Source organism: Parasteatoda tepidariorum, chromosome X1, assembly GCF_043381705.1.
Source record: "Parasteatoda tepidariorum isolate YZ-2023 chromosome X1, CAS_Ptep_4.0, whole genome shotgun sequence".
NCBI lineage: Eukaryota > Metazoa > Arthropoda > Arachnida > Araneae > Theridiidae > Parasteatoda > Parasteatoda tepidariorum.
Window position 1 is genome coordinate 80,105,943 of NC_092214.1, and position 27,446 is coordinate 80,133,388.

A 27,446-nucleotide genomic window follows, 5' to 3' on the forward strand; every position below is an offset into this window, starting at 1 on the left:
ATAACCCGCATAATTTCGACTAAAATTTTTATTTTTGTCTGTATTATTTTGTAAATTCACTTTGTCTGAGCTCAAGGGGGGGGTTTAAACCCCTAAACCCCCCCACCTTGTGTACGCCCCTGAATATGAGGTTTTCGTAAAGGAGATATTTTTTCTAATGAAATAAAATTTGATAGTTGGAACTAAATAATAAATTAAGAAAAAGAAATAACATAAAAATATCAGTTAAAGATTTTTATGTTTCATAAATATATGCAGTGGTACCCTGGTTTTACTTTATACGCTTCGTAGGTAATCCTGCTTCCTTCGTCGCTTTTTGCTAGTCTGTGAAAATTGCCAATACCGATAATATAAATTATTCCGAATTTTACGATATGCATTTTTAGAAAATTCTACTTTCTATGTTTAGTAGTTCAAATCCATTTTTTTTCTACAAAGCTTGTGCAAACTTTTTCAGAGTTTTTTCTTTTTTTCATTTTTTTGAAGCATATACTTGTTATTAGCTGTTCTGAAATTCATTCTATTCTATTACATTGTCCTTTTGTTTTGTGAGACGGGTTTTCCCCTTTGAGTCAAAATTAGAAAAGTAACTGGGATGGGCAAAAGCACAGAAAGGGTGATTAAAGGAAGTATAGGAGTTTAAAATGTAAAATTTTTGAGAATTCTTTTCATTTAACTTCAATCCTTGAATCTTAGAATAATTCAATCATTTAAGGAATGTAACATTAAACAACTGGTTAGGTTATTATTTCTTTTTCTTGTTTTCAGAGACTAGCAAGATGCTTCGAAGGCAAAAATAAATATTCCAGAATTTCTGAATCAGATTTCTACAGCGTTAGAGAGTGTCGACTGAAATGCATTTCAAATGGGTTTAATAAAGCTGCCTTCTCGGTATCCAACAAAAACATTGACTCTTCAGAATAAAATTACTGGGATGAAGGTCCATAAAATATCGAAGTCGATAACGTGCATATTGACTGCAACATACCTCCCAAATTGCATTTCAATTCCTTCAATATCTGATTTACTGCCTGCTCCTGATGATAGTGATAAAAACCAATGAATAATATTGGATATACCCACAACTGATCAAGAATTTCAAAGCAAAATAATTCTGTTATAATATATATTTGCAAATGTAAATGAAAAATCAAATTTGCAATTGTTGAAATTGGATCTTACAACAAAAAACAAGTAAAGATTACACATTTTTCTAAGTGTCATCATGTAAGTGACAATTTTTGAACAATATGCTTACATTTTTAATTCTGTGTATTTTTTAATGCTAGTCTGATGGAAAATTGGGGTTCCACTGTGTGTGTATATATGGGTCATTCTCACAAAAAGGAGATTTTTTTAGTCCCTTAGTAATAAATATTAGGAAATACAGCAGATTTCTTAATATTTTTCTTCATCATTTTTCGTAAAGTTCTAACTAATCAATCATATGTATTTCTGCTAAATGTATTTAATATTTCATTCTTATTTTTTAATAAACATAACTTCAAAATCCTCTCCGTGGACGTCCCTATGTGACACAAAATAATTTTTAATGTCTGTTAAACAATTTAAATATTATTTTAATGATTTTTGTAGTTTTAACTAGTTAAATGTTTATAGTAGTTTTTCAGTTAATATTTAAAAAAAATTTTTTTTTTAAATAAAATAAATGACTAGTAAACTTAGTCCATCAAAAATGAAGTCTCCCTCGATGGACAATTAATATAGTTCAGTAAATATGCAATAGAGGGCAGCATATGTGAAATCCCTAAAAGACAGCCGGTGGGAAAGGTAACCATTCTATTTTCTAGTGTTAACTATCAGTTCTTTTTGGTGTCATTTTCGATTGTTGTGTTCAACTGAGGTTTGGTAAAGTTCTCAATGTATACTCCGTGGTCATCATAAAGAAGGTAAGAGAAAATTACTTTATATTTGATGTATAAATTTCAGATTGCAAAAATAGTATACTTAATAAAAAGAACTGAGCCATTTTTGTAACTTTAAAATCAAAAATCAGTAAAATTCAAGAACTAGTTTTTGTCTCCTCCGTGGACATAACAAGTCCACAGAGGAGATGACACAGTCAATGGAAGAGACAATGTGTTAGATAATCATAATACATTTTTATTAATTAAAAATCTCTTTTCTTTTAATTGATTTTTTTTTTAAATGGAACAAATGTGTTTATTTGTTTGTATTTTTTAAAGAAAATCAATTAAGTTTAACTTTTTCTAATCGGAGAAGTAAATATTGGCAATTTTTCTAAATAATTTCTGTGATGTTTAGAAGTTTTTTTCTCTACAAATTTTAGGAAAAAATGGCAAAACCAAAATGTAAAAAAAGAAAGCAGTCAAATGCTAAAATCCAAAAGAGAAGGGAACAGAAAAAACTTAGCATGAGACAAGCTAGACAGAAATTAAAAGAAAATCCTATATTGTTTAAAGAAAGTGAAAAAAAGAGAGAGAGAGCATTACCACCAAAGAAAAGCCTGTGGAAAAATTAAAAGTGTTCAAGAAATGAATGAATGTGAAAAGAGAAAAATAAGAAAAGTTTGGAAAGAAAAAGCAAGGAAATATCGTAAACAAAGAAAACGTTTGGAAGAACCTGAAGGATAAATCATAGATACAACTCCGAGCTCATCTTCGCTATTGAATAAGAGTAACATTGTGAAAGAAAATAATTCTGGAATTTTAAGAGAAAAAAGATTAGTATGAAAAAATCATTATAAATTAAAAAAGAAGATAGAAGAATTAGAAGAGAAAAACAAAAAAACTAAATACTAGACTTGAAAGATATAAAAAAAATAAGCAGATTTCAAGCACCTGCTTAAGTGGCCAAAGTGATCAATGTAAGCATTACCATTTGGGACTAATTCTACGAGATAAAATGCCAACAAATTCTTTTTTAATGATGCATATTCTGAAAATGACAAGGAAATTTTAGAGAGTGAAGAAGAATTAATCAACAAGTTGAAAAAACCCCAAACCAACGATTATGTTAAAGTAGAGTTTATAGGGGAAAAAAAAAACATAAAATACTACATAGTGTTTAATTGTATCAGGTGAGCATACCATCAAATTTATGGGAAGATCAGCAGGAAAAAACAAGTTTGTGTTTCTTGCCGAAGATGATATTTCTGTTGTTGACGTTGATGACATTGTTCATATTCTCAAACAACCTGTTTTGGACCTTAGATGTCATTACAGTTTTGAAATGAAAGAAATTCAGCTTTTTAAAAAATTATGTTAGTAATCTTTATATTTTTTAACATTTATTAAGAAAAATACCTTTTTTTTTGTTTGGAAAACATAAATTACTTTCATGTAGAGTCTGAATTTTCATTTCAAGAGTCATTACATTTCAATTTATTAATGTTCAGTAAGAGTTACTTAAAAAATTGTACACCTAGTTTAAAAATGCATTTTTCCTTTCATAACAGCATGATTAATCGGAGGTAGCTCTATCCAAAATATTTTATTATTTACTTATTAATGTTAAACTCGTATCAATTGTACCCAAGAATTAATGAATTAGTCTTCATTGACAATTTATATTCTATAACATAAAATGTCTTCCTCCGTTGACTATTACATCTCCTCTGTGGACAAGACAGAATTTAGAACATTTTAAATCTTGTAAAAAATAAAATAGAAAACTTGACCATTATTATAAGGACATATAACAAAAATAAATAAAGGCATTTATGTAATTTTTAACATTTTTTTAATTACTTTAATTTAAGAAAATTTTTTAGTCTATTTATACCTTTTCAGTGAGAATGACCCATATATATATACCCATGCAGCATAAGGGGCAAATAAACGTTAAAAATACGTTCGTACGTTATAAGGTTTCGGGCTTGCGTTAAAATTACATTAATTTCACGTGATGATTTTTACCATTTCCTCATTTGTTAAAACGATTTTAACGTGATGGTATTTTAACGTTATAAATTTTCCCTTTAAATATTTCGTTAAAAATACGTTATTTTAACGTGTACATTTTACCCATTTTTGGACCGTTTTTTAAAAACGTTTTATTAACGAAAAAGTGACGTTTTGTTGCATAGTTATATTTACGTTAATTTTTTGGGATTATAAACGTAAATTTAGTAGTAAAAATTTTTCTAAATAAAAGATGTGAGTGCCGAAGAAGGATATTATTTTACGTCTCTCTTAAATTTGAATAAACTGAACAGTGTAGATTTTTATTACAATTTATATTCTACTTTTAATTACTTATAATTATTTTGTTTTTTAAACTGGAGATAAATATTTGTTTGTTGATAATATTGAGTCTGATCATTGTCAGTAACTGACAAGGAAACTATGAGTCTTAATTCTTATGAAACTAAACTAAGATGAAATTAAAGAAGTTCCAAAATACTGAATAAAGTAAAAATTTGTTACAACTTGACATGTAACGAACAAAGTAACGCAGAAACACATGATTTAAATCTAAATTATCAGAATACTAAATAAAAAGTAAAAATTTGTAACAACTTGACATGCAACGAACATAATAACGTAAAAACACATGATTTAAATTATCTTTGTCAGGTACAAGAGTCGTGGTGTAGTGGTTAGAGCGTTCGCCGCAAAGGTACATTGTCTTAGGTTCGGTCCTACTCTGGAGTGGAATGTTAATTTGCGGAACTTGCAATTTTTTTATTCAAAGATAATAAATTAAAAAACTATTTTTTTTAATTATGTAAAAATTAATTATAATAATTACTAAGAAATTTGTCTACATGTTCTTACTGCAATGAAAGAAACATTTACTTTATTTTAAAATCATGATTTAAATGTTTTTTTTCTTGCAAAAACTTCACAAATAGTAAAAATAAAATTCAAGTATTTTGAAAAATGTATCAATCTTGCTACTTTAATGTTGTATATATATTCATTACTGAAAGAGAAAAAAAGCATACGTATCAAAAGACAAATTAAAAGGAATTCTCACAATTAGTTTTCGTAATAAACTTTAGTGTAGGAAGTTTTTAAATATTTCTTGTTATTAAAAAACGTTTTTACACACAAAAAAATTTATTAAATTTTGTTTTGAATCTTGAATTTTATAATCTAGAAATTGTTTCATAATAAAATCTTATATGAATCGAAAATTATACATAATAAAAAATACGTACTAAAAATACGTTATTTTAATGTGCACTTTTTACCCATTTTTTTTACCGTTTTTTAAAGTCGTTATTTTAACGAAAAATTTACGTTTTGTTGCATAGTTATATTTACGTAAATTTTTTGGGATTATAAACGTAAATTTAATGGTACAAATGTTTCAAACAAAATGGGTGAACCTGTGAGAGCCCAAGAAAGAGAATCTTTTACGTTTCTCTTGAATTTGAATAAACTGAACATTGTAGATTTTTATTTCAATTTATATTTAATTTTTAAATACTTATAGTTATTTTTGTTTCATTAAATTGGTTATAAATATTTGTTTGTTGATAATATTGAGTCGGCTCATTATCAGTAACTGACAAGGGAAATATGAATTTTAGTTCTTTAAAAATTTGCTACAACTTGACACGCAACGAACATAACAATGTAGAAACACATTACTTAAATTTAAGTTATCTCTGTCTAGAACAAGAGTCGTGGTGTAGTGGTTAAAGCCTTCGCCTCAAGGGTACGACGTCCTAGGTTAGATCCTATCTAGAGTGGGATGATAATATATGAATACTTGTAATTATTTTTATTCAAAGATCATAAATTAAAAAAATTTTTTTTTTGTTATTATGTAAAAATTGATTCATTATTTTTTTTATATTGCAATTATTGCTCACCATACGAGTTTATAAAAAATAATTTTAATATTATAATAATTTTTTTTTCTACTTCAATCAACATGAAATAGAAACGATTATTTTTGGTTCATTTTGTTAACATTTATTTATTAATTTTTTACCTTCAATTATCGCTTACCGTTTATAAGTTTCTTCAAAATAATTACTAAGAAATGTGTCTACTTTTAAATTCCATGCTCTTACTGCATGAAAGAGACATTTACTTTATTTTAAAATACTGATTTATTTTTTTTTCCTTCCAAAAACTTCATAAATTGTAAAAATAGAATTAAAGTATTTTAAAATTTATCAATCTTGATTCTTTAATGTATATAATATTTATCACTGAAAAAAAAACATACGTATTAAAAGACGGGTAAAAAGATAATTCTCATAATTAGTTTTCGTAATAAAATTTAGTGTGGGAAGTTTTAAAATATTGGTTGTTATTAAAAGACGTTTTTACACACAACAACGTTTTTACAAATTTATTAAATTTTGCTTTGAATCTTGAATTTTATAATCTAGAAATTGTTTAATTATAAAATAATAATTGCAGTAAGTAAATTATTTATGAAAATCATATATAGTAAAAAATAATATAAATTTATAAAATATAAAATAGCATAAAATATAAATAATAATTGTAAGTTTTGTTTTATTGTCAGGATTTTTTTTTTTTAATAGGAGCAAGTCATGATAATTCTTTATTTCTTTGCAAAATATTATTTATGAGTGAGTTTTTGTGTATGTGAAATTGAAGTACTTTTAAAAGTAGTTTGAGCGTTAGTTCGGTTTCTTTTTCCGAACTGTCAGTTTTAGGCTTTCTTGCATTGAATAGCATGTTTTTTTTTCCCATATAGGTCAATAATGTTACATAACAGGGAATTTACCTAGGGACACAATGCTTGGAGGGTTTTAAATAGTTAATGAAGCTAAATAAATTGTTTTTAATTATTTAGATCACATAAGTAAAAAAGAAAAAGATTTAAGTTAGGGAAAGCGAAAGTTCCTCAAAAATTGTAGTTAAGACCTAAATTTTGCAATGCTATTACATAGACCCTAAAAAAACAAACCCACCTTTAAAAAAAAAAGCGAGGAATTAAATATTTGTCTTTTCATATTTTGACATTAGTGCGACAAATTTTTTTCTATGTTTTTTTGACCAAGATATTTTCATTTAAGCTTAGTTCCGGGTTAATAGGGGTTTTAAGGGCCATTCTAGTCCTTGACGGGGGCGGTGCTCGATCCTCGACACCGCCGAGTACATGCGATATATGTGCTATTAAAATCTGTGGAATCGAGAGGCCCGTGGTCAGTCGCATTGCTGTACCAAATGTACAGGGATCTGGAGAAAATTTCCTACCCCATCAGATTTAGGTCTAAATGGATGATAAGCCTAACGTACAGCTCTAGTGTGACGTAACTAAAACTCCTACCTTCATTAATTCATTGACACATTATCTGTTTACACTGTGTTATCTGGGAATACAATTTCCACAAAATCTCTTTCATATATACATACATTGCTTTTAAAATGAAGACAAATATCAGCAAGCGAAAACACAGATTCATAAAAATCTACCTTTTTTTTAATCTAAAGCACTGAAGAGGGAAACGGATCCTTCAACGAATATGGATCCTTCCAGCTAAAATTAAATATAAAATTTTTAATATATTATATGAAAAAAATAACTTGATCCACGTGGAATGTTAACAACTCGACGCCCTTTTTTACCCTTTTTGTTATAATCAAGTTTTCAAATCCATTATATTACCTCTTTTTTATTTTTTCAAATGAAATCGTAATTTAAAATGTGCTTTTTATTTAAATGTGTATTTTCTTATGTAATAAATATTTTATGAATTTTTTTCATCACCAACTAAAAAATAAAAATGATACTTAAATCATGAGACCATGCCTTTATGCATGCCAATTAATGTATGTAAAATCTTCACCCACGCAGACAAGAAAAACGAAAAATAAACACGAAATTTGAGAAATAACATGTAATCATGATATAATAATTAAAATTAACCAGAGATAAATAAATGTACATGTTGATCCCATTTTATGTTAATCGATAAAACTTTTACATTGGTGGATGCAGTTAGATTAAATCTTTTTGATTTGATGGAAGACCTAACGTAGAATGTATTCTACAATATCTTTCTTACTCTCATTTTGGGATTAAATGGAAATACTACAATTTATGGTTCATTGATCAGCCTATATGATGCACAAAAAAAATCAATGCACATTTTTAGTTTTACAGTTTTAAAATATAACATAGTTAATGTCTCATTTAGTTAAATTACTATAGTATGATCCTCTAATTTCTACCGATCAAATCTTTGATTGGAAATGAGGTTACTGGTTAGGTGTAAAGTTTTAAAATAAATAATCATGTATTTTAAATAATCTTGTATGTCTTCCGAAGCAGTGATCTTGATTTATAATATTTATTCATGTTTTCCTTTTAATAATAAATTATTGTTATAATAATTTTACATTTCCAGAGCATATTGTTAAATTGCAATTTTTATGAATTGCATAAAACAGCATACTGTTTTATGCAATTCATAAATGCATAAAAATTATAAAAAGCATTAAAACTGGGTTTTTTTATGTACAAGCTACAAATAATATTATACTAGTTAAAATAAAATACTATTTATGAAAATAAAATACTATTATATGAAAATAAAATACTATTATATGAATGAAAATAACACAACATAACAATATAATTCCATTTTTCTTTAAGTCACGAGATAAAATAGTAATAATTTTTTAAAAAAGGCTTGACAGTTTTATTTAACTTTTTTAAAAATATTATATGAAAGTTATTCTACAATGTAGCATTTTATTCCAGGTTCAATTAGATTAATAATAAGAAAAATCAAAAATAGATGAGAAAAAATTGATTCACAATATAGGTTCAAAAGTAATGTTCCACATTGCTTTCAGTTATTTGAGTTTTCGTTTTAGAAGTGGATTAAACGATACTGAGTTTCAACTTTTCACAACTTCAACACAAGGATTGCTACCCCTACACTAGACGACGCTAGTTAGCTTTTATTTATAATCTGTTGCACACGTGTTTGCAGATTGTGTACTTACATACGCCGAATTCAATGGTAAGTTCTTTTATTCCTTACTTTAATTATTACTATTTAGCATGTTAATTCATTATAATACTTCACTATCAAAGAAAGTAAATGATTATTGTAGTTAATTCTGCTTGAAATAAACACAAATATTATAAGCCTATCATTTGCGAAGTTTAACAAACTATGACAAAACGTAACGATTTTGGAAAAAAGCAAGAGAATTTGTTGAATCTCATTTACTGTGCTTAATGTAAAGAGACGAAATACAGACCCGTTATATACGATTGTTATGCAGTTAAGATATTTTTAATAAAATCATGAATTTTTGGAAAGTTTTCTGATGGTACCTAAGCTTAATCAAGGAATATTAATCTGAAATACTGAGTTAAANAACTAGTTGCGATCTTATGTAAAGAAAATTTCCGTTTTAAAGCTTTAATTATTAAATTAATGCTGCATTATTTTATTCACCTGGCAAATTTTGTTGCTATAATAAATAACAATTAACAAAAAGTAACAATTATAAGCATTATTCTGAAGATAATACTTAAATATATCATGGTTGACTTTACACGTCAAAATATGAGTAGAGGGGATATTTTCCTTCTGTGATGTGTTGCACCTACTATTGTGGATTTCAAACTTGCATACATTTAAAAAAGAAAACCTGTAGAGGTTTTCCAGGGGGTAGTGGCTACAAGATATACCCTTTGAGTTTCTTCCCATGTTTTTTTTTCAGTGTGATGATAGCCACTGGAAGTTACCAGGCAGGGCCGGATTAAGACCTCTTGAGGCCCTAAGCACTGAAAATATTTTGGTGCCCTCCCCCCTCTAACAATAAAAAATATATCTAGTACTAAGTCACGTGTTAATTCAAAATATAAAATCAAATTTTTTTTTGTAAAAAAAAATATTTATTCAAATTAAATCAATTTTTTTTAAAAATATTATAATCAATTGAAAACTTTTCAATTAATATTAAACAAATAACTTATGTTTGTGGGTATGTGCAAAAAAGCAAACACTTTGAATAACTTATGATCGAAAGTATGAACTTTTATTTACTAAGACTCAAAATACTTTAAATTAGAAAAACAGACACGTACTTTTTCTAAAAAAAGCATACCTTTTTTTTCAATTGATTCGAATTCTTGACTCTCGAAATTAATGATCATATCTCGAGAATTTTTCAAACGAACTAAAAAATTTTAGCACACCATAATAAAAAAATTCATTTACCTAAAAATAGTTCCTTGTCAAAAATAATTTGTAAGAAGTATTAATCATTTTATATATTAAGAGAATAGTCGAAAGAACTTTAAATTGAAAATTTAAAAAATGTCATTTTAAATGACAAAATTTAATCTGTACTAAATCAATCAAATAAACCTTTCAATTTTAAAAAAGTTATATATTTAACATTTAATTTCTCAAGAACCTTTCGACAGATTTTGTTCAAATTTTGTATTTTACTATTTAAACTAATATTCTTTAAAATTATGCAACAATTTGTATATTTTTGAATTCAAAATTATTCCGACTATTAATAATAAATAATTTTAAAAAAATATTTTTGACAGGGAANAAATTAAATTAGTTTTAATGGGTATTCTTCTTAACGTATTTTTCAGCGTCAACGAACATCCGGTTCACATTGAGAATTCACACATCTTTTGTGCTCAACTTTTATAACATTTGTATTTATACAAGACTCTAAGGACAAAGGAACCTATAATTCTTTCCTTATTCAAAAACTAGCTGCTTGCATTCATATTACGTAGTATATATTTTAAATCTTAAAATCTAATTTCGATATATATAGATAAAAAAAATTATAAGTGATGCGAAGTGTGTGGTCATACTTTTCGCAAATTTAACCTCTCTTCCACAAAGAAATTTCGAAAAATGATACTTAAACACAGCTCCTTTTTCTTAATTTAGTGAATAAAAAAAATTATTTGACGAAAATTTTTGCAACACAACCTTTACGTAATTTGATGACTTCTTTTCCAGTTGCCATGAGAATATAATTAAAAATATAGTATAAGAAAATATTTTATGTAGTATAAACAGAAACATGCACAACATAGATTTTTTTTTCGCATCAAAAATCAAATTTTTTACATCATCAAACCATTGCATCAAAATTTTGTAAATCAAATTTTTTTTTTTGATGAAAATATCAAATTGCCGGAGTATTAACTTGCTACAACTGTGAAAAATATTCTGTAAACATGAATCGTAGCAGTATGTTATGGAATCATTGTAATGGATAAATAAATAGAGCTTTTATCGCATAGAAATTCACTACCTAATTTCATTATAAGACCGAAAATTTTTGATACAAAACATCTTTCGTTTTTTTCCTTCTTTTATTATGTGAAATTTCATACTTAGAAATGGTTGTTATCTACTCTTAAAAAGGAAGCTCAAAATAATAAATTTATTATCAATGTTTCAACAAAAAAAATAAATAAATAAAATATGTACTGCGAACATTTAGTTAGGCTTTGTGGTGCCCCTCAATCTTCTGGTGCCCTAAGCACGTGCTTAGTGTGCTTAATGGTTAATCCGGCCTTGTTACCAAGACTTGATTATTCTGCCACAGGTGATGATAAACAAATTTTCCGAAGTAGAAAAGAATTTTAGCTAGATTTATAATGTAAATTTTACTGTTTCACTAATTTTAGGGGATATTTCAGTATCTTAATCTGTCGCACTAACTACAATAGCCAAGCTACCAAATAGATATAAACTTGAAATTTAAAAAAAAAACAAAAAAAAAACATGAATGTTTGCCAAATGGTTACGAGTTATATCTTTTGAGGTGGTCCCTTTCTGTAATTTTTTTTCTTTCTTTCAGTTTCTCTGATACCAGAAGCTGTCAAGACGTGCTGATTATTCTGCCATTGTTCATTTTATAGAGATCTCCCCTGATTTTATGAATCAAATAAAAGGGGATGTTTCCCTATTTGAACTAGATTGTGCCAACTAAAAATGTTAAAGCAAAAAAAAAAAAAAGATTTTGTACTTTGCAAAAATTTAAAAAGAAGTATGTAGAAGTTTTCCTGAGAGTTACTACAACTTATATTCTTTGAGTTACTCCCATTTTGAGATATTTTCTTAATTTTTCGTGGACCGCTGGAAGTTTATGAATATTTAGCCATAGGTAACAACATAGAAATACTCATTTAACTTTTAATTCCCTATTACGGTTACTTCTGTATAGTGAGCAGTTATGCCAACTGCTATCGCCTAGGCACCAAATAGATTTCCAACTGCTAACTTTTTGAAAGAATTTTTTAAAAAGTTAATTTTAGTCCGTTAATTTTTTTTAGTTCCTCCTGGTTGCTGCATGGAAGTTGCATAGAAGATATAGTGATTATTCACCGGCAGATCATGATACGCACATTTTTCTTACTGTTTTGCCTACTCAGTACGAGATGGCATTTTTATTGGCAAATGAGACGAGACAAGTTTTATGTGTGAAACAGTCCTATCATATTGTTATTAATTTGAGCTGTCTTATCTACTTACCTACTATTGTCTTATAAAGTATAAAAACTATTAGTTGTTGCATTTTTAAAAAAGTTGAGTAGTGGCAGTTGTGATTCATGGCAGTTTCTTTTAACTTTACCTTTTTAAAGAACCAAGGGTTAAACACACTTGATTGGTGTAAATTTTACAAGAGTCTATAGCAGATGGTTCTTCAGCCAAAATGTCGTGGAAGTATCATCTTAACAAGCTTTTGCAAGAGAAAATCTCACATGGACAAAATAGTTTTTTGACTATTTATTTTGCAACATGATATCTTTAAAAAAAAAACATCCAGTTGAACATTTACTGGAAATTTTTTTTCTTATTTTTGAAACAGTTTTTGAAATTTATCAGTTAAAACGATATGGAAAATAATTGCAGTACTTTTCAATATTAAATTATCTTTGGAATTATTCTTATTCAAGCTTTTATTTCAATTTACATTGCTGTTTAAAACTTTTTTATTTTTTTATAGTCACTGTATTCTAAAAATATGCCTTAGGCAGGGGTCTGTCTACGCCGAATTTAATACCGTTTAGCAGTACCTTCACAAATTCAACTTAAGGAAAAACAGTAGTTTCACAAAATACTTTTTCTTATAATTTTATTTTTGTATTCCTTAAGAAACAATAAATCCATGTTTTTGCGTTGTTTTTTTAATATAGTTTTTAATTTTTTACAAATTATGTCTAAATTTTCACAAAATAGGTATCTCTCAGAAAAACCTAGATAGACCTCTGCTAGGTGAAAAAATTCAATTGAAATTTTTATTGCTAAATTTTTCTTTTAAACAATTTTTGTCTTGGTTTTTATCTAGCTTTTTATATTTCTGAAAAATTTTGTTTTTATTAACTGTATGACACAGTAATTAAGAATGTTTCTATTGACTTTATTCTTATCTGGAAAATATGATAATTGGAAAGCTGAGACGTAAAGCTTTAAAATTTTATTTTGAGAATTGAAATAGATTTTTTTGTTTTACATTTGTATATAATCTTTTGTTTTTTTTAGTGTTTTTAAGATAACACAGCATTTTAATAATATATTTCTAATAGATTATATTTTAGTTAATGCTGCTTTATGGATACTGCTTTGCAGAAAATATTATTCTTAGCATAGAAGTTTTGTTGTAACAATTATAATAATTTTTTTTTCTCTTTCTGTTTTACTTTATAACTTTAGTTTTTTTTACAAGTATTTCTTGTTTAATTTTTTGTTTTCTCCTTAGCCCATTCCACTAATATAGATATGCATGGAGTAATTTCCAATTATAAATAAACTTATGTATTCATAAAAAATATTTATTAATGAATTTTTTTTAAAAAAAAATATTGCTATAAAAATATATTCTGCATTTCACCATTTTTTTTAGCTAACATTCTGTCAAACCATTACTCCTTACCTCTCCAGTTCTGAATAATAAATGTGCCTGTATAAACAAAGCAGGTTTGAATAATTTCTATGTTTTTAATCGTATTAACTGAATGAATTTTCTTTTTCATAATCTATTGATGTACTTCTGAGGAAGATCTTTGGAAAAGATCTAGCTTTGAGAAAGAAGCTCCATCAAGTCTCATTTAAAGGTACCTGAATTAGGTATGTCTAAAGAAATAACTGTATTTGAATTGTTTCCTTTTTTCTTGTACTTAAAAATAGGTTAAAAAAAATTCATGAAATTATAAACATGAAGAAATCAACTGTTAAAAATTATTTCAGATTATTTTTGTTGATATTAAAAACAGTAATTAAAATTGTTTACATAGGCTGCCCATGCTTCAATAACAACAAATAAAAGTACTCAAAAACTTGTCTCTGAAAATGAATTATCATATATGTAAATATATTTTCCATTGCAAATATATACTGTAGAATCCTAATTATTTGATGCACAATCATCAGCATTTGCACTATTCAACTAGTCTATAATAAAAGTTTCTGGTGTAAGTTTCATCGTTAGTATCAAGTAGAATGGTAAACTGTTACAGTTTTTACCTCCACTATTTTTGCTGTTCCAATGTTTAATCTCACTGGCACTTAAAAAATATGTGTCTTATCTGCATTAAATTAGTCTTTTTATTCATAGTTCTCGATAAGTTCAAACAAATTCTGAAACTTCTATTTTGCTTTTATGAATTCTTCAGCGATCATACAGATTGATGAATCACTCAAAGGCTGAGGTAACTCAAACCAAACATTTGGCAAACATTCAAATGAATTACAAAATGAATAAACAACATCAATTGGAAATTCTTGGGGAATTAAGATTTATACAAATTGCTCAGTATTTCAAACCTCCGTGGCAGAATCACAGCGTCACGGCGACATTGTTGCAGAATTTTACAGAGTTCCTGCAGAAAGATTTTTCTCTTGAAAAGAAGAAAATATTACTTTTCTTTTTTAAAGAAATATTTGAACATGCAATATTTGAATCATGCATTTGGATAATAAGTTTTTGGCACGCTCAATTTTCACCGATAGTATCCTAAATCGACATGATGTTTCGATAGTATTTTCGGCAGTTATTGATATTGATTTTCATTTGGTTTTTAACCATCTTGAGATATTTAAACAATATGGAAAACTCGAATTGTGCATTTGAGTATCTATTTTTTAAGGCTATCTATTTTTTTTTAAAAATTCTATTTAATTTTTGGAAGTTATAGATGTTGATTTTTCCTTAGTTTTTAAATCCGATATTTTTTATACCATATTATTTATTACAACCTAATTTCAAAGTGTAACACGCTATTGAGGAGTCCAATTTACGTGATTACATCATATATTTTTTTTTGGGGGGGGGGGAATTACTACTACGGATTTCATGATATTCAATATTTTTTTATTGTGATGATTATTTACAAAATGCGAAGAAGCAAATAAAGTGTGTGTTTTCCCACCAAGAAAATGTGAGAATATCACCCATAATATTAAAAAAAAAATTTCATGTTAAATTAAGAAAATCATTATTATTATTTTTTTGTTAACACAGCGTGTTTGCCATTTTAAATTAGTAACATATGTGTTTGTTTGTATTAAAAGTATTTTGCAATTAGATATTAGTGCTGGAGAGTTTAGTCACAGATAGCTCAAAAACATTCTGCCACAAGATTTCAAATTATCCTTGTTTTAATTAAAAAAAGCCAATTGTATATATGTTTATATTTATTTTTTTGTGTACATCTGCAGTTTTCTACAATTCCGCATATTAGAAATTGAACTTTCAATATTGTTAACGTTAATCAATGATTTTATATCTATGACTACACCTATAATATTTTCTATTTATATAATATATCTGTCTATGATATTATCACTTTATTTTTATAAAGTTTTTTTTTTCAATAACTTCTGCACTATATTATTATGCTTACATTCAATGAAAAATTTTTTGATTTCGTACTGTTTGAAAATATCTTTTATTTAAATATCTTATTTTTCCAAGTGAATGTTTTTGTGTTTATTATTTCGTGTTAAAGTATTAATGATTAAAATGTTTTAAGACACGATTCAATGTGTATATCAAGGTTGCAAAAAATGCTTACTTTTTTCTAAAAGAGTTAGTCTGACTAGTTTTCATTAATTTATTATATTTTCTTGCATTTTACTATATACATTTAGCATACTTATGTTCCAACTTTTTTTTATAACAAAAACTATTAAGTAAAATTTACGTTAAATGTCTAATATTGCAGAAAACTTATATATCTTGTAAGTTAAGTAGTCCATGCAATGGAAATTATCACTACTACAAACTATATGAATAACAGTTTGACAAAAAAATATATATTTGTTTTCACATCTTTAAATAAGTTAAAAAAATTTTGATAAATCTGCTCTATACTTGTTCAAAATAATCTTTTATTTTATTTTTTTGCAAGGGTGTGGAAAGTTGGTAATTTTGTTTTGCTCATATATATATATGCAGCATTAAAAATAATTTCTAATTAGTTCCAAGAATAAAATTATGATTTTTTAAAACAATTTTAAGTTTAAAGCTGTTCCTCCGAATTGTTTCTATAGTCCAAAATTGTTATACTACATTACTCAAAACATTCTGTCATGTTGCAACAATTAACTAACACCATTGTGTTCCTTTCATTTAATCACATTTTTCGAAGAAATATTTATTAAAATATTTCTCCAAAAACTGTGTTTTGTGTGTGAAGTTTTTTTTTGTTGAAATTTTTTCATCCAGTCCTTTTAAAATGGTTTAAACAAATTAAGTATTTACTGCCCCCAAGCAACCTGATAGTAACACACTAGGGTCAAGGAACACAAAACCTATTTTTCCCACACTGGAAGTTAATACTAAGAATTCCATTGTGGAAATGAATTTCTAAATCTCCAAACAGCTTTCTACTGTATTTGGGAGTAAAGTGTTACGTTTTAGCAGTGATTTTCCAGAAATTAAAGAATTTTCAAATTAACCATTTTTTGTTTAAAAAAGCTTTAACAGAGGCAATTGTAAAATGTATTTCTTCACTTGAACTAAATAATATATAGTTTAGCAAATTACTGAATTTGTTAAAATTACTCCTTTTGTATATTAAAGATACTGTTAGTGTTAAAAGGCATAGTATTTTTACTGTTTCAATAAATGAGAAATTAAAAATTACGTAACTGAAACTAATTGAATTGTGTTTCTGAACTACAAAGTTCTTGCAAAATATTCTGAAGAGGAATGCAGCTAAGGAGCAAGAAAAAATGAGAGAGGAAAATAAAATTCTGATGATAGGTAAATAAACAGCAAGTATGGGGCAGCTTTTAGGAGAACTTCACCTGACAACAGGCACATGTTGTGGCAAGTACTGCGGTTATGAGAAAAAGTCATTTCAAATAGGGGTGTTTTGTTAATAGTTTTGTTTTGATTTTAGGTCAGCGTGGGTAAACCAATTGACACCTTTATTCCTCCATTGTTCCCCCATTAGAAATGTGCTATCACTTGTTACCATAGCAGCCGACAGCTCCGGACTAAAAGTCTGGAGGAGTTCTCCTCAAAGCCACACGAAAAATAATTGTATGTTTTGTTTATAACTTACTGTTGGCTTCAATGTAAGATTTAGCTAGGATGAAAAGAAATTTATGAAATATTCGAATTCAGATTTGTGCTGTATATGTATGTAATTTTGTCATGTAATATGTGACCAAAATTTGTAAAATAGATTTTCTTATATCTAAATATTTGGATGTACTCAATCAATATATACTTAGTAGAAATTCCCTGAAAAAAATAAACAGTTTAAATATTTTTTTAAAATTTTTTTATTTAACTCTGTATTTTATCTAGTCAGTATAGCTTCGTTTTAGAAATCTACTGTTGGTTGTAACAATTTAATATTATTGCCCGGTATATTTTTTTTCATATGCTAAAAATAGTTATTTGTTTTCCAGGAACATTGCAGTGAAGAGGTGATACTAACAGTTGGGTGGAAGAAGTCATGAATACATGTTTCAGATCTGTGGTGATGTGTTATAATTGTAAATCTATATATTGTAAATATATTGTATGATAGTTGTAAAATAAATAAAACTTAATAAATCTTATTTGATGTAATGTTTTTCTGTATTTAAAGTTATTAAGTTAATTGCTCTTCTGGATTAAAAATTGTAATTTTACGAACATACGACTTAGAAAAATTGTAATTTTTGTAAGTAAACAAATCAAATGGTAAATTTGGGTAATATATATATATATATTTTTACTTTGTGTGTGTGTTAAAGTAAATTTTAGTAAAATTTTTCAAGCTAAAAACTAAAAAATACGCATTTTTAAAAAGAAATAATGAACCCAAAAGCATTCTAGAAGAGTAGATAATTTCAAGAAAGCAATTGGAAACATGGACTTAAGGAGAGCAGTAGACTTCTTAATTATTAATTTGAACTAAAAAAAAAAAATGTTTTTTCCATAGGGGTTTGGAAAATCATGTAAGTATTGAGTAATATTTTCTTCTACCAATTCTTTATATTACAAACTTTTCGGCACCAAAAATTAAAAAAATTCCTGAGAGACATGAAACTTTGTAAATAAACCAGTATGTTGCTGTGAAGAGGTAGAAAGATTTGCACTCCATATTCGTTGAGTAATAAATTGAATTGTAAAAATTTACAAAAAGTGTGAAATTAAAAACGAAAGGCTTTTTCTAGGATTCTTAAAAAAAAAAGCATGAATATCGGCTATTTTCCGTTGTTTTAGTCTGAAAAGAATTAGAAGTTTTTTTTAAGTAAAAAGTAAATGCTATCTTTTTTAGTGTAATTAGTGCAGCGTAAACATTAAAATACGTAATAGTATCTTTCCTTCTTAGTTAAAAAAAAAAATAAAAAACTTAAAATATGTTATTGTTAACAATTTGGTTAAAATTATGTTAAAGTGAAATTAATTTAGTTAAATTTACGCGAAACATTTATTAAGTCACATAACTCAAAATAAGCGTTAAAAATACTGACAATAATACGTAAATTGCATGGATAAAATACGTTTGTATTTTGGTTAAAATAACGTAAAATGTACGTTATTTTAATAAAAATAAGCGTTAAAAACACGTAAATATTCATGGTGAAAAAAACGAATTTATAGAACCAAAAATAAACGTAAATAGTTTGTTGAAAAAAAATACGTAAAAAAATAAACCTGCTTGGTTAAAAAAACGTGAAAAATTGGTTACGAAATTCACCTTAGTCAAAATAAAGGCAAAAAGCGGTCATTTTTACGTTAAAAACAACCCAAATATTAATGTTTTTTTTTTTTAACTAATTCGAGACTACCACTTGAAACGGAAATAAAATGTTTTGAAAAAACGTTTTTTTGCTCTAAANTATATAACATAATAAATAAATAGGAAAAAACATGAAGAAAATTAAGAAAAACAATAAGTTTCATTTATTGATGGATAAGCTGCAAGTAAATAGAACTCATAAAATAAGTTTAAAATGAAGATAAAACAAAGGAAAATTACAGATTAATGAAAAGTGGGGGGAAGAAAATTAATAATAAAAATAACAAAAACTGGGGGGGGGGAATCCGAAAAAAAAAGGATATAATTCCTTTAAAAAATCCAGAAAATTAAATATATAATCTTTTCATCTGCCCACACGATTATATCCGCAAAAAAGAGTGCTTCCTTATATTGTATCAATATAGCCAAAGCAAAATATATCAACATAATAGTGTGAGGAGCACTCAAAAAATTTTTTTTTCAAAAATTACAAAAAATAAAATAGAATACAATAAGTAAAAAATAACACGTAAAAATAGAAAATAAAATATAAAGAAAACACAGAATAATTTTGTAACATGATTGCCAGATTGCAAGATATGAAAACAAAAGCGCATATTGAGATAGAGGCGTAACTAGAAGAGTTTTGTTTTAAAGTGCGTTCTTACTGCATTACTGAAGTGCGTTTGATTTGTTAGTTACCAAGGATGGGCCCGAAAATGGATGTCCTCAAGGTAATATTATACTGAATAATTTAAAGTTGACTATTCGGGCAAATGGATTTTAGAAAATAAATATTTATTTAAGAAAAAAAATATAGAAAATAGAAAAGAGAAAGAAACATGGATTGCCTGTTTTGCACTAAATTTTAGAAATGGATTTGCACATGGAAAAATTATATAAATTAACAAAGAAATCTTTTTAATAAATAATTTTAGCCACGAATTTGCCCGAAATAGATTTGCACATGGAAAAATTGTATAAATTAACAAAGAAAAATTTTTTTTAGTAAATAATTTTAGTCACAGATTTGCCCAAAATGAATTTGCTCATGGAAAAATTTTATAAATTAATAAAGAAATTATTTAGTAAATAATTTTAGCCATGGATTTGCCCGAAATGGATTTGCACATGGAAAAATTATATAAATTAACAAAGGAGTTTTTTAGTAAAGGAACTTTTTAGTAAATAATCATGTTACGAAAATATTTTAAATCATTGTTGAAAAATTTCCCGCTCATGTAAGTTCATTTGATTTCGCTACTCGCTTTATAGATTATGTTTTATTCTGTGTTTTCTTTATATTTTATTTCCTATTTTTGATACAATATTAGAAAGCACTCTTTTTTGTGGATATAATTGTGTGGGTTGACGAAAAGATTATATATTTTATTTTCCAGATTTTTTAAAAGAATTCTGTCCTTTTCTTCGGATTCCCCCCCCCCCCCCCCGGGTNGGTTTTGTTATTTTCATTATTAAATTTCTTTTCCCCCTTTTTTTATTCATCTGTAATTTTCCTTTGTTTTATCTTCATTTTGAACTTATTTTATGAGATCTATTAACTTGCAGCTTATGCACAATAAGTGAAACTTATTGTTTTTCTTAATTTTCTTCGTATTTTTTTGTATTTATTTATTATGTTATGTATTAGTGATTATATTTAATGCAGCTTTAGTGCTTAATATTATCTACGATGAACTTTCTTTCGTTTTCCTTCTGTTTTCGTCTTGATTTCTTTTTTCCAATTTCATGTCTTTAGGACGTTGCTCTATGAGCCAATTTTTATGGATATAAACAATTATAACAATTTACCGCCTGGTAAAAAATATTTCTTTATAACGATAGCTTCAAATCTTTTTGTAAAATTAAAAATTTCATTTATATCTTAACCTGTTGTTTCTGTAATATGAAATAAGTTGGACAAACCAGTAACTCACTTAATATTCGAATTAATCAACACCGTTCAGATATAAGCAGTAATAAAACTATCAATAACCTGGAATTGAATCATTTTAGAGTACATAAATAACAGTGTCAAAATTAATATTCTAGATATTGTAGAAGATTTAGATTTAAGACTACAAAAAGAAAACTACTACATGCTTTTATACAAAACAATTTTGCCATATGGGCTAAACGATACCTTCCAACATACACAGATTAACTTTAATAACTCCTCAACTTATTCACTTTTTCATATTAAAGATAAGGGTAAAAATCGAGGTAAACGGGGATCAAGTAGTAATAGAAACTCTCTTAATAGTGACAAATTAAATATAAATTTTCTTTCTAATATGGAAAAAGATTTTAATAAACATTATAATATTAAAACAATTAAAGATTTTGTTTTCTCCCTTAAGAATTATGATGTATATAAGTTCTACGATCTAATTATTAACTTTTCTTTTATTAATTTACATTTCAAAATTCTTTGCTTCGATTTTATAAAAGCCAAAATGAGTAAAATTTCGCCAACTAAACAGAAAAATTTAGATAATTTATATTTCGTTATTAACTTTCAAAATCCTATTTTCGATAAGATCAAATTCCATAATATTTTTGAAAATTTTAAAACTTTATTTCCATTAAAAGATTTTAACATAATTAAAAGCTTTAAATATAATAAATCTCTCGGTAGAACTATATTTAATTATGATATAAGCAAAAATTTAGGGCGGATTAATATATTCGATTTTGAATGTCACTGTGAGGAAGAGAAATATTTTGATTTTGTTGATAAACATCATAAACATATTATTACTGGTGATTTAAATATTATAGAAAACTTAGAACTTAGGAATTTGATGATAAAAGGCACAAAATTTAGACCCATTTACCATATATCAATCAATAAAATTCTAAAATACTTACTTTAAAAACTTTGTTTTCAATAATAAGGATAATTTAAATAACAATAACAATTCAACAAATTTTTCTAATATTGTTCAATAAATTAAGCAACTTCAAAAAAATTTTGTAATTACTCCCATAGACAAAGCTAACAATAATGATGCAATCTTCTGTAAAAAATTCTATATTGAACTTTTAAATATGGAATTAAAAAATAGTAAAAATTTTAAACTTAGTAATTTCAATAATAATGTCATTAAAAAAATTTTAGCTTTATATAAGAGACTAAAAATTAAAATTAGTAATATACAATTTCCTTACTTAATTATCAGTCCTAAATTTCATAAAATTCCTGTAAAATTTAGAACTATCACATGTGGATCTAATACTTATCTAACTAAACAATAGCATTCCCCTTTCCAAATTAAAAAATGTCCTTTCAAATTATTACTATGATTTTAAAAATATCCTTTGTTACGATTTTGATTATTGGGAAATTCTGAATAATTTTTGTCTTTTTAATAATTATCTTTACAATGGAAAGGATATTTTTCTTCTAATTGATGGAATACCACAAGGATCTAATTATTCAACTCTCTCAGCTAACTTATTTCTGCATTATTATGAAAAAAATTATGCTCCTAGCATTAAATTTGTTTTCAGATATATTGATGACTTAATAATCTTTAATTTTCAAGATTATACTATTTTATTAAATGGTATTTACCCCGAGGAATTAATCTTGCTTTGTAATCATGATGATAATATTAATTTCAATTTTTCAGATTTGGGTATTATAAAAGAAGATATCTGCTTTGTTGATTTATACGATAAAAGAAATGATTTTAATTTTAATGTAAATACATTTATTACTTGGAATTCTAATGTTTCTAGGAGCATCTATTTAAATACCACTTACAATGAAATGAATGAATATTTATTTATCCAAAAAAAAATCGATAAACTCTTTCAAAATTTGATAAATAACAATGGATACCCAATTAAAGAAATAAAATTCTATATAAAATCATTGAGTCAATCGTATATTATTGTAGACATATATACAAAAATTTTTCTTTGTTAATTTATATAATTTTCCCATGTACAAATCCATTTCGGGTAAATCCATGGCCAAAAGTATTTACTAAAATTTTCTTTGTTAATTTGTATAATTTTTCCATGTGCAAATTCATTTTGGCCAAATCCGTGGTTAAAATGATTTACTCAAAAATTTCTTTATTAATTTACACAATTTTCCCATGTGCAAATCCATTTTGGGCAAATTCGTGGCTAAAATTATTTACTAATAAATTTTGTTGTTAATTTATACATTTTTTACATGCGCAAATCCATTTCGGGCAAATCCGTGGCTAAAATTATTTACTAAAAAGATTTCTTTGTTAATTTAGATAATTTTTCCATGCGCAAATCCATTTCGGGCAAATCCGTGGCTAAAATTATGTGCAAAACAGGCAATTCATGTTTTTATTTTTTTTCTTAAATAAATATTTATTTTCTAAAATTACTTATAGTCAACTTCTTTAAATTATCCAGTATAATATTACCTTGCGCACCTCCATTTTCGGGCCCATCCTTGGTAACTAACAAATCAAACGCACTTCCGTAATGCAGTAAGAATGCACACTAAAACAAAACTCTTCTAGTTATGCCTCTATCTCAATTTGCGCTTTTGTTTTCATATTTTGCAATCTGGCAATCATGTTACGAAAATATTTTAAATCATACATGAAAAATTTCCCGTTCATATAAGTTCATTTGATTTGGCTACTCGCTTTATAGATTATGTTATATTCTGTTTTTTCTTTATATTCTATTTTCTATTTTTATGTGTTATTTTTACTTATTGTATTCTATTTTATTTGTCTTAATTTCTGTAAAACCTTTTTTTGGTGTTCCTCACACTATTGTATTGATATATTTTGCTTTGGCTATATTGATACAATATTGGAAAGCACTCTTTTTGCGGATATAATCGTGTAGGCTGATGAAAAGATTATATCTTTTATTTTCTACATTTTTTAAAAGAATTCTATCCTTTTTTTCGGATTCCCCCCTCCCCAGTTTTTGTTATTTTCATTATTAATTTTCTTTTCCCCCCTTTTTTCATTAATCTGTAATTTTCCTTTGTTTTATCTTCATTTTAAACTTATATATAAGTTCATCTTGAACTTTTCATAAACTTATACATAATGACAATACTTACAGAAGAACAATTCATCTCCAGAATAATAACCTAAAGTTGTTTTTCGGCCTTGCATTTTCAGTAACTGAAGACTTTTAATCGTATCACAACCTAAGTATAAATCAGCAAAGTCTTCATACCATAATGGATTAATTTTTTTGATTTTCTAAAAAGATAAAAGACTTTAATTTTCTTTATATATATATATATNATATATATATAAGTAGTATGGGACAGGTAAACTTTTTTGTATATCTTCAGTAAAAACAATCCCCCTTAAAATTCAACAGAAAAAAATAAATAAATACATTAAGTGAATAATGAAACAAAATATCTAATATTACTGTTTGAATTTTAAAAAAATAACTAGAAATAATGAATATTTTTAGAATTTAACCCGCCGTTTGGTGAATGGGTGGCGTTTTGTCTTGGTGAATTCGCTTGCGTGGGTCAAGGACCTACTAAGCTATGCTGGTGGTAGCGTAGCTACTGGTTGGGCCTCCCAAACTGGACAGGTCAGTGGTGAGACACCATCTAAGAGTAACACTCTTCAGGTTAGGGTTGAGCATAGGGTTAACAACCCTATCTTGTAAGAATCCACTTGTTACAGAAACTGAAATCATGCAGACCCATCTCTCTGAAGTGAATGAAAGCCTTTTATCAAATATGTCCTTTCCAGTTAGTATGAATCCTGGTTGTGAAAGCCAATTAGAAGGACAAACAAGGTTTAAAACCTACATCAAAAGAAGATCAAACCAAAAGGTGGTTTGTTCATTTTAAGGAAACCTTAAATAGACCAAATCCTGCTGTTTTGGAAGACATTACAGCAGATGCAACCAGGCAATTAGACATAGAGACAGGTCCAATAGCTCAGCTTGAGGTGAGGTAAGCAATAAAATTTCTAAAACATTGGAAAGCTGCTGGCAGCGATAACCTACCTGGTGAACTTTTCAAGGAAAGTTTAAAAACTACAATCAAAGCTTTAACTGACCTGTTAAATAAAATCATGAAAAACGAAGAGTAGCCTAATGACTGGGGGGAGTGGGAGGTCTACAGATAAAACTACCAAAAAAAGGTGATTTGACGATATGTGACAACCGGAGAGGAATCACTTTGTTAAATGTATGTAGCAAAATTTTCACTACAATAGTGCTGGAAAGAATGAAATTGTCAAAAGCCTGTGACCAATGCAAGCAGTTTTCAGAGCTAATAGATCATGTGTCAACCACATTGCGACATTAAGGATAATAGTCCAACAATCTATTGAATGGGAATCAAAAATATACTTAACCCCTTAACTGCCGAGTAAAATTAACGTGATTCACTCCCCAGTGCCACCGTTTTTCGCTCAAGTGCACTTTCTTACACGGTGTTTTGGTGGGGGAAAATGATGCACGCTTTGCAATTTAAAAACAGTTTACTTTTACAAGAAAAAGGAAGGAAATAAAATACAAAATTTAAATTAAATAATAAAAATACTATATAAAAGATGTTAAAACTTAGCTGTTGTATGATAACTCCTGAAACATGGTTGGACACATAAACCAACATCACATTCATCGCACTGATAGCGGGATTCACGACGAATATTTTTTCTTGAACAAACAGCACATTTTCGCGATGCATTTTTCTTTGAAGACGTTGATGGAAAGAATAAAAAGCACCAAATACATACGGGAAACGAAAGCGAAAAAAGAATAAACCCTACCTTACTCAAATAAATACACACAAGCGATTAATACGATATCACTTTTCCATAACATCCTTTTTCCATTCCCCCTCCTCCGAAATTAGTAATACATTCGCAAAGCAAACACTTTCAAGGCCATTTTACTGCATTCTGAAGTAGGGGGTGTAGTTCTATTTATAGCAACGCAATGCAAAGCATCGTACTTCGGGAAAGCGTATATATACGCCTGCGGCAGTTAATGCATCGTCTTGCCGAGACGTATATATACGCCCGCGGCAGTTAAGGGGTTAAATTTCAAAGATTTTGAAAAGGCTTTTGACAGTTTGCACAGAGAAATACTCAGGAAACTGCTGAAGTACTATGGAATTCCCACATGTTTTGCAAACATAATCAGAAATATATATAAAAATTACAATATACCAGTTATCCATGCCAGCCAACAATCAGAATCGTTCAAGGTTGATTTTAGTGTCGGACAGGGTTGCATACTCCTTCCAACAATCTTTTTAATTGCTATTGACTGGATTACGAAGAGAGTATTAGCGGATAAAATGAGTGTAAGATGCAACCTTGCTGAATATCTTTCTGTTCTTGATTTGCAGATGACTCATGTTTACTGACCAACACCCCTTAAGACACATAAACAAAGATAAACATTTTAAACGTAGAGGCAAAGAAAACAAGGTCATTTTGACTGGTCCATGGCTAAGGGTAATATGCTGCTTCATTTGATTGAGAAACCATGAGAGCTGAAGACTGACTAAACCTCGAAATTTGCATACAGTCATTAGCTGAGCATAATGGAACGGCGTTCAAGACTTGAATGACCCTACCAGTAGAATACACTCCCAACATATTTAGTCCGTTCCGCCCAGGAACACCCCCTCGCCACCATGAGGCTGACTGCAAGACTAGAGGGGGGACAACTGCCCAAGTAAAGTGGTTCTTTACAAGGTTGACATTTTACCTTTAACTATGATATTTAAGATAAATTCTGTTGAATATTTTAATAATTTTATGAGCCCTGGTGATTGTAATAAGACTACTAACTATATTTTAAATTGTTCTTCTTACATTAAACCAATATTGGACTATGGTTCAGAAATCCTTGCTACTGCCTCGGACAGTGAGTTATCAAAGCTCAATTTGGTTCAAAATAAAGCACTAAGACTCATCACTGGTTCTGCTATTTCATCCCCTATTCCTGCCATGCAGCTACAGACAGAAATTTATAATTTATCTGACAGACGAACTTATGCTGCCCTTTCTCTTGGTGAAAGATTGTTGAGAAAGGAGCACTTTTGGCAATATTACATTCTTCCTCAAACTAGACTTAAATCTCAACATTCTTTTCTTTTTGAGTACCAGAGACTTGCAGAGATCTTTGAGGTCTCCAACTCCAAACTTTGCATCTATAGGCCGCCTGCTTTTACAGGCCTTTTGAGATATGCCACTGCTAGATTTGACTTGGTACAGCCTGTCTGGAAATCGGACTTCCATCAGACTGAGTTGTATCCTATTGCTCTGGCCACT

General features: G+C 27.5%; 1 protein-coding gene across 6 annotated transcripts in view; it reads right to left on the reverse strand.

Annotated features, from left to right (window-relative positions):
* The window catches only part of LOC107442720 (A-kinase anchor protein 7), a 66,519-nt gene that overhangs the window by 14,187 nt on the left and 24,886 nt on the right, over positions 1–27,446 (reverse strand). For 2 of the 6 annotated variants that reach the window (XM_043048031.2, XM_043048029.2), the window contains exons 6-7: positions 24,245–24,389; positions 4,742–4,908 (exon numbers count right to left, since the gene is read on the reverse strand). In XM_043048031.2, the coding sequence (XP_042903965.1) occupies positions 4,880–4,908; positions 24,245–24,389 (174 nt within the window). In that variant the 3' untranslated portion in view covers positions 4,742–4,879. Of the gene's footprint in view, positions 1–4,741; positions 4,909–14,564; positions 14,806–24,244; positions 24,390–27,446 lie in introns of those variants that run through there. The other 4 variants (XR_011638217.1, XR_011638218.1, XM_043048030.2 and 1 more) reach the window with 4 other exon arrangements.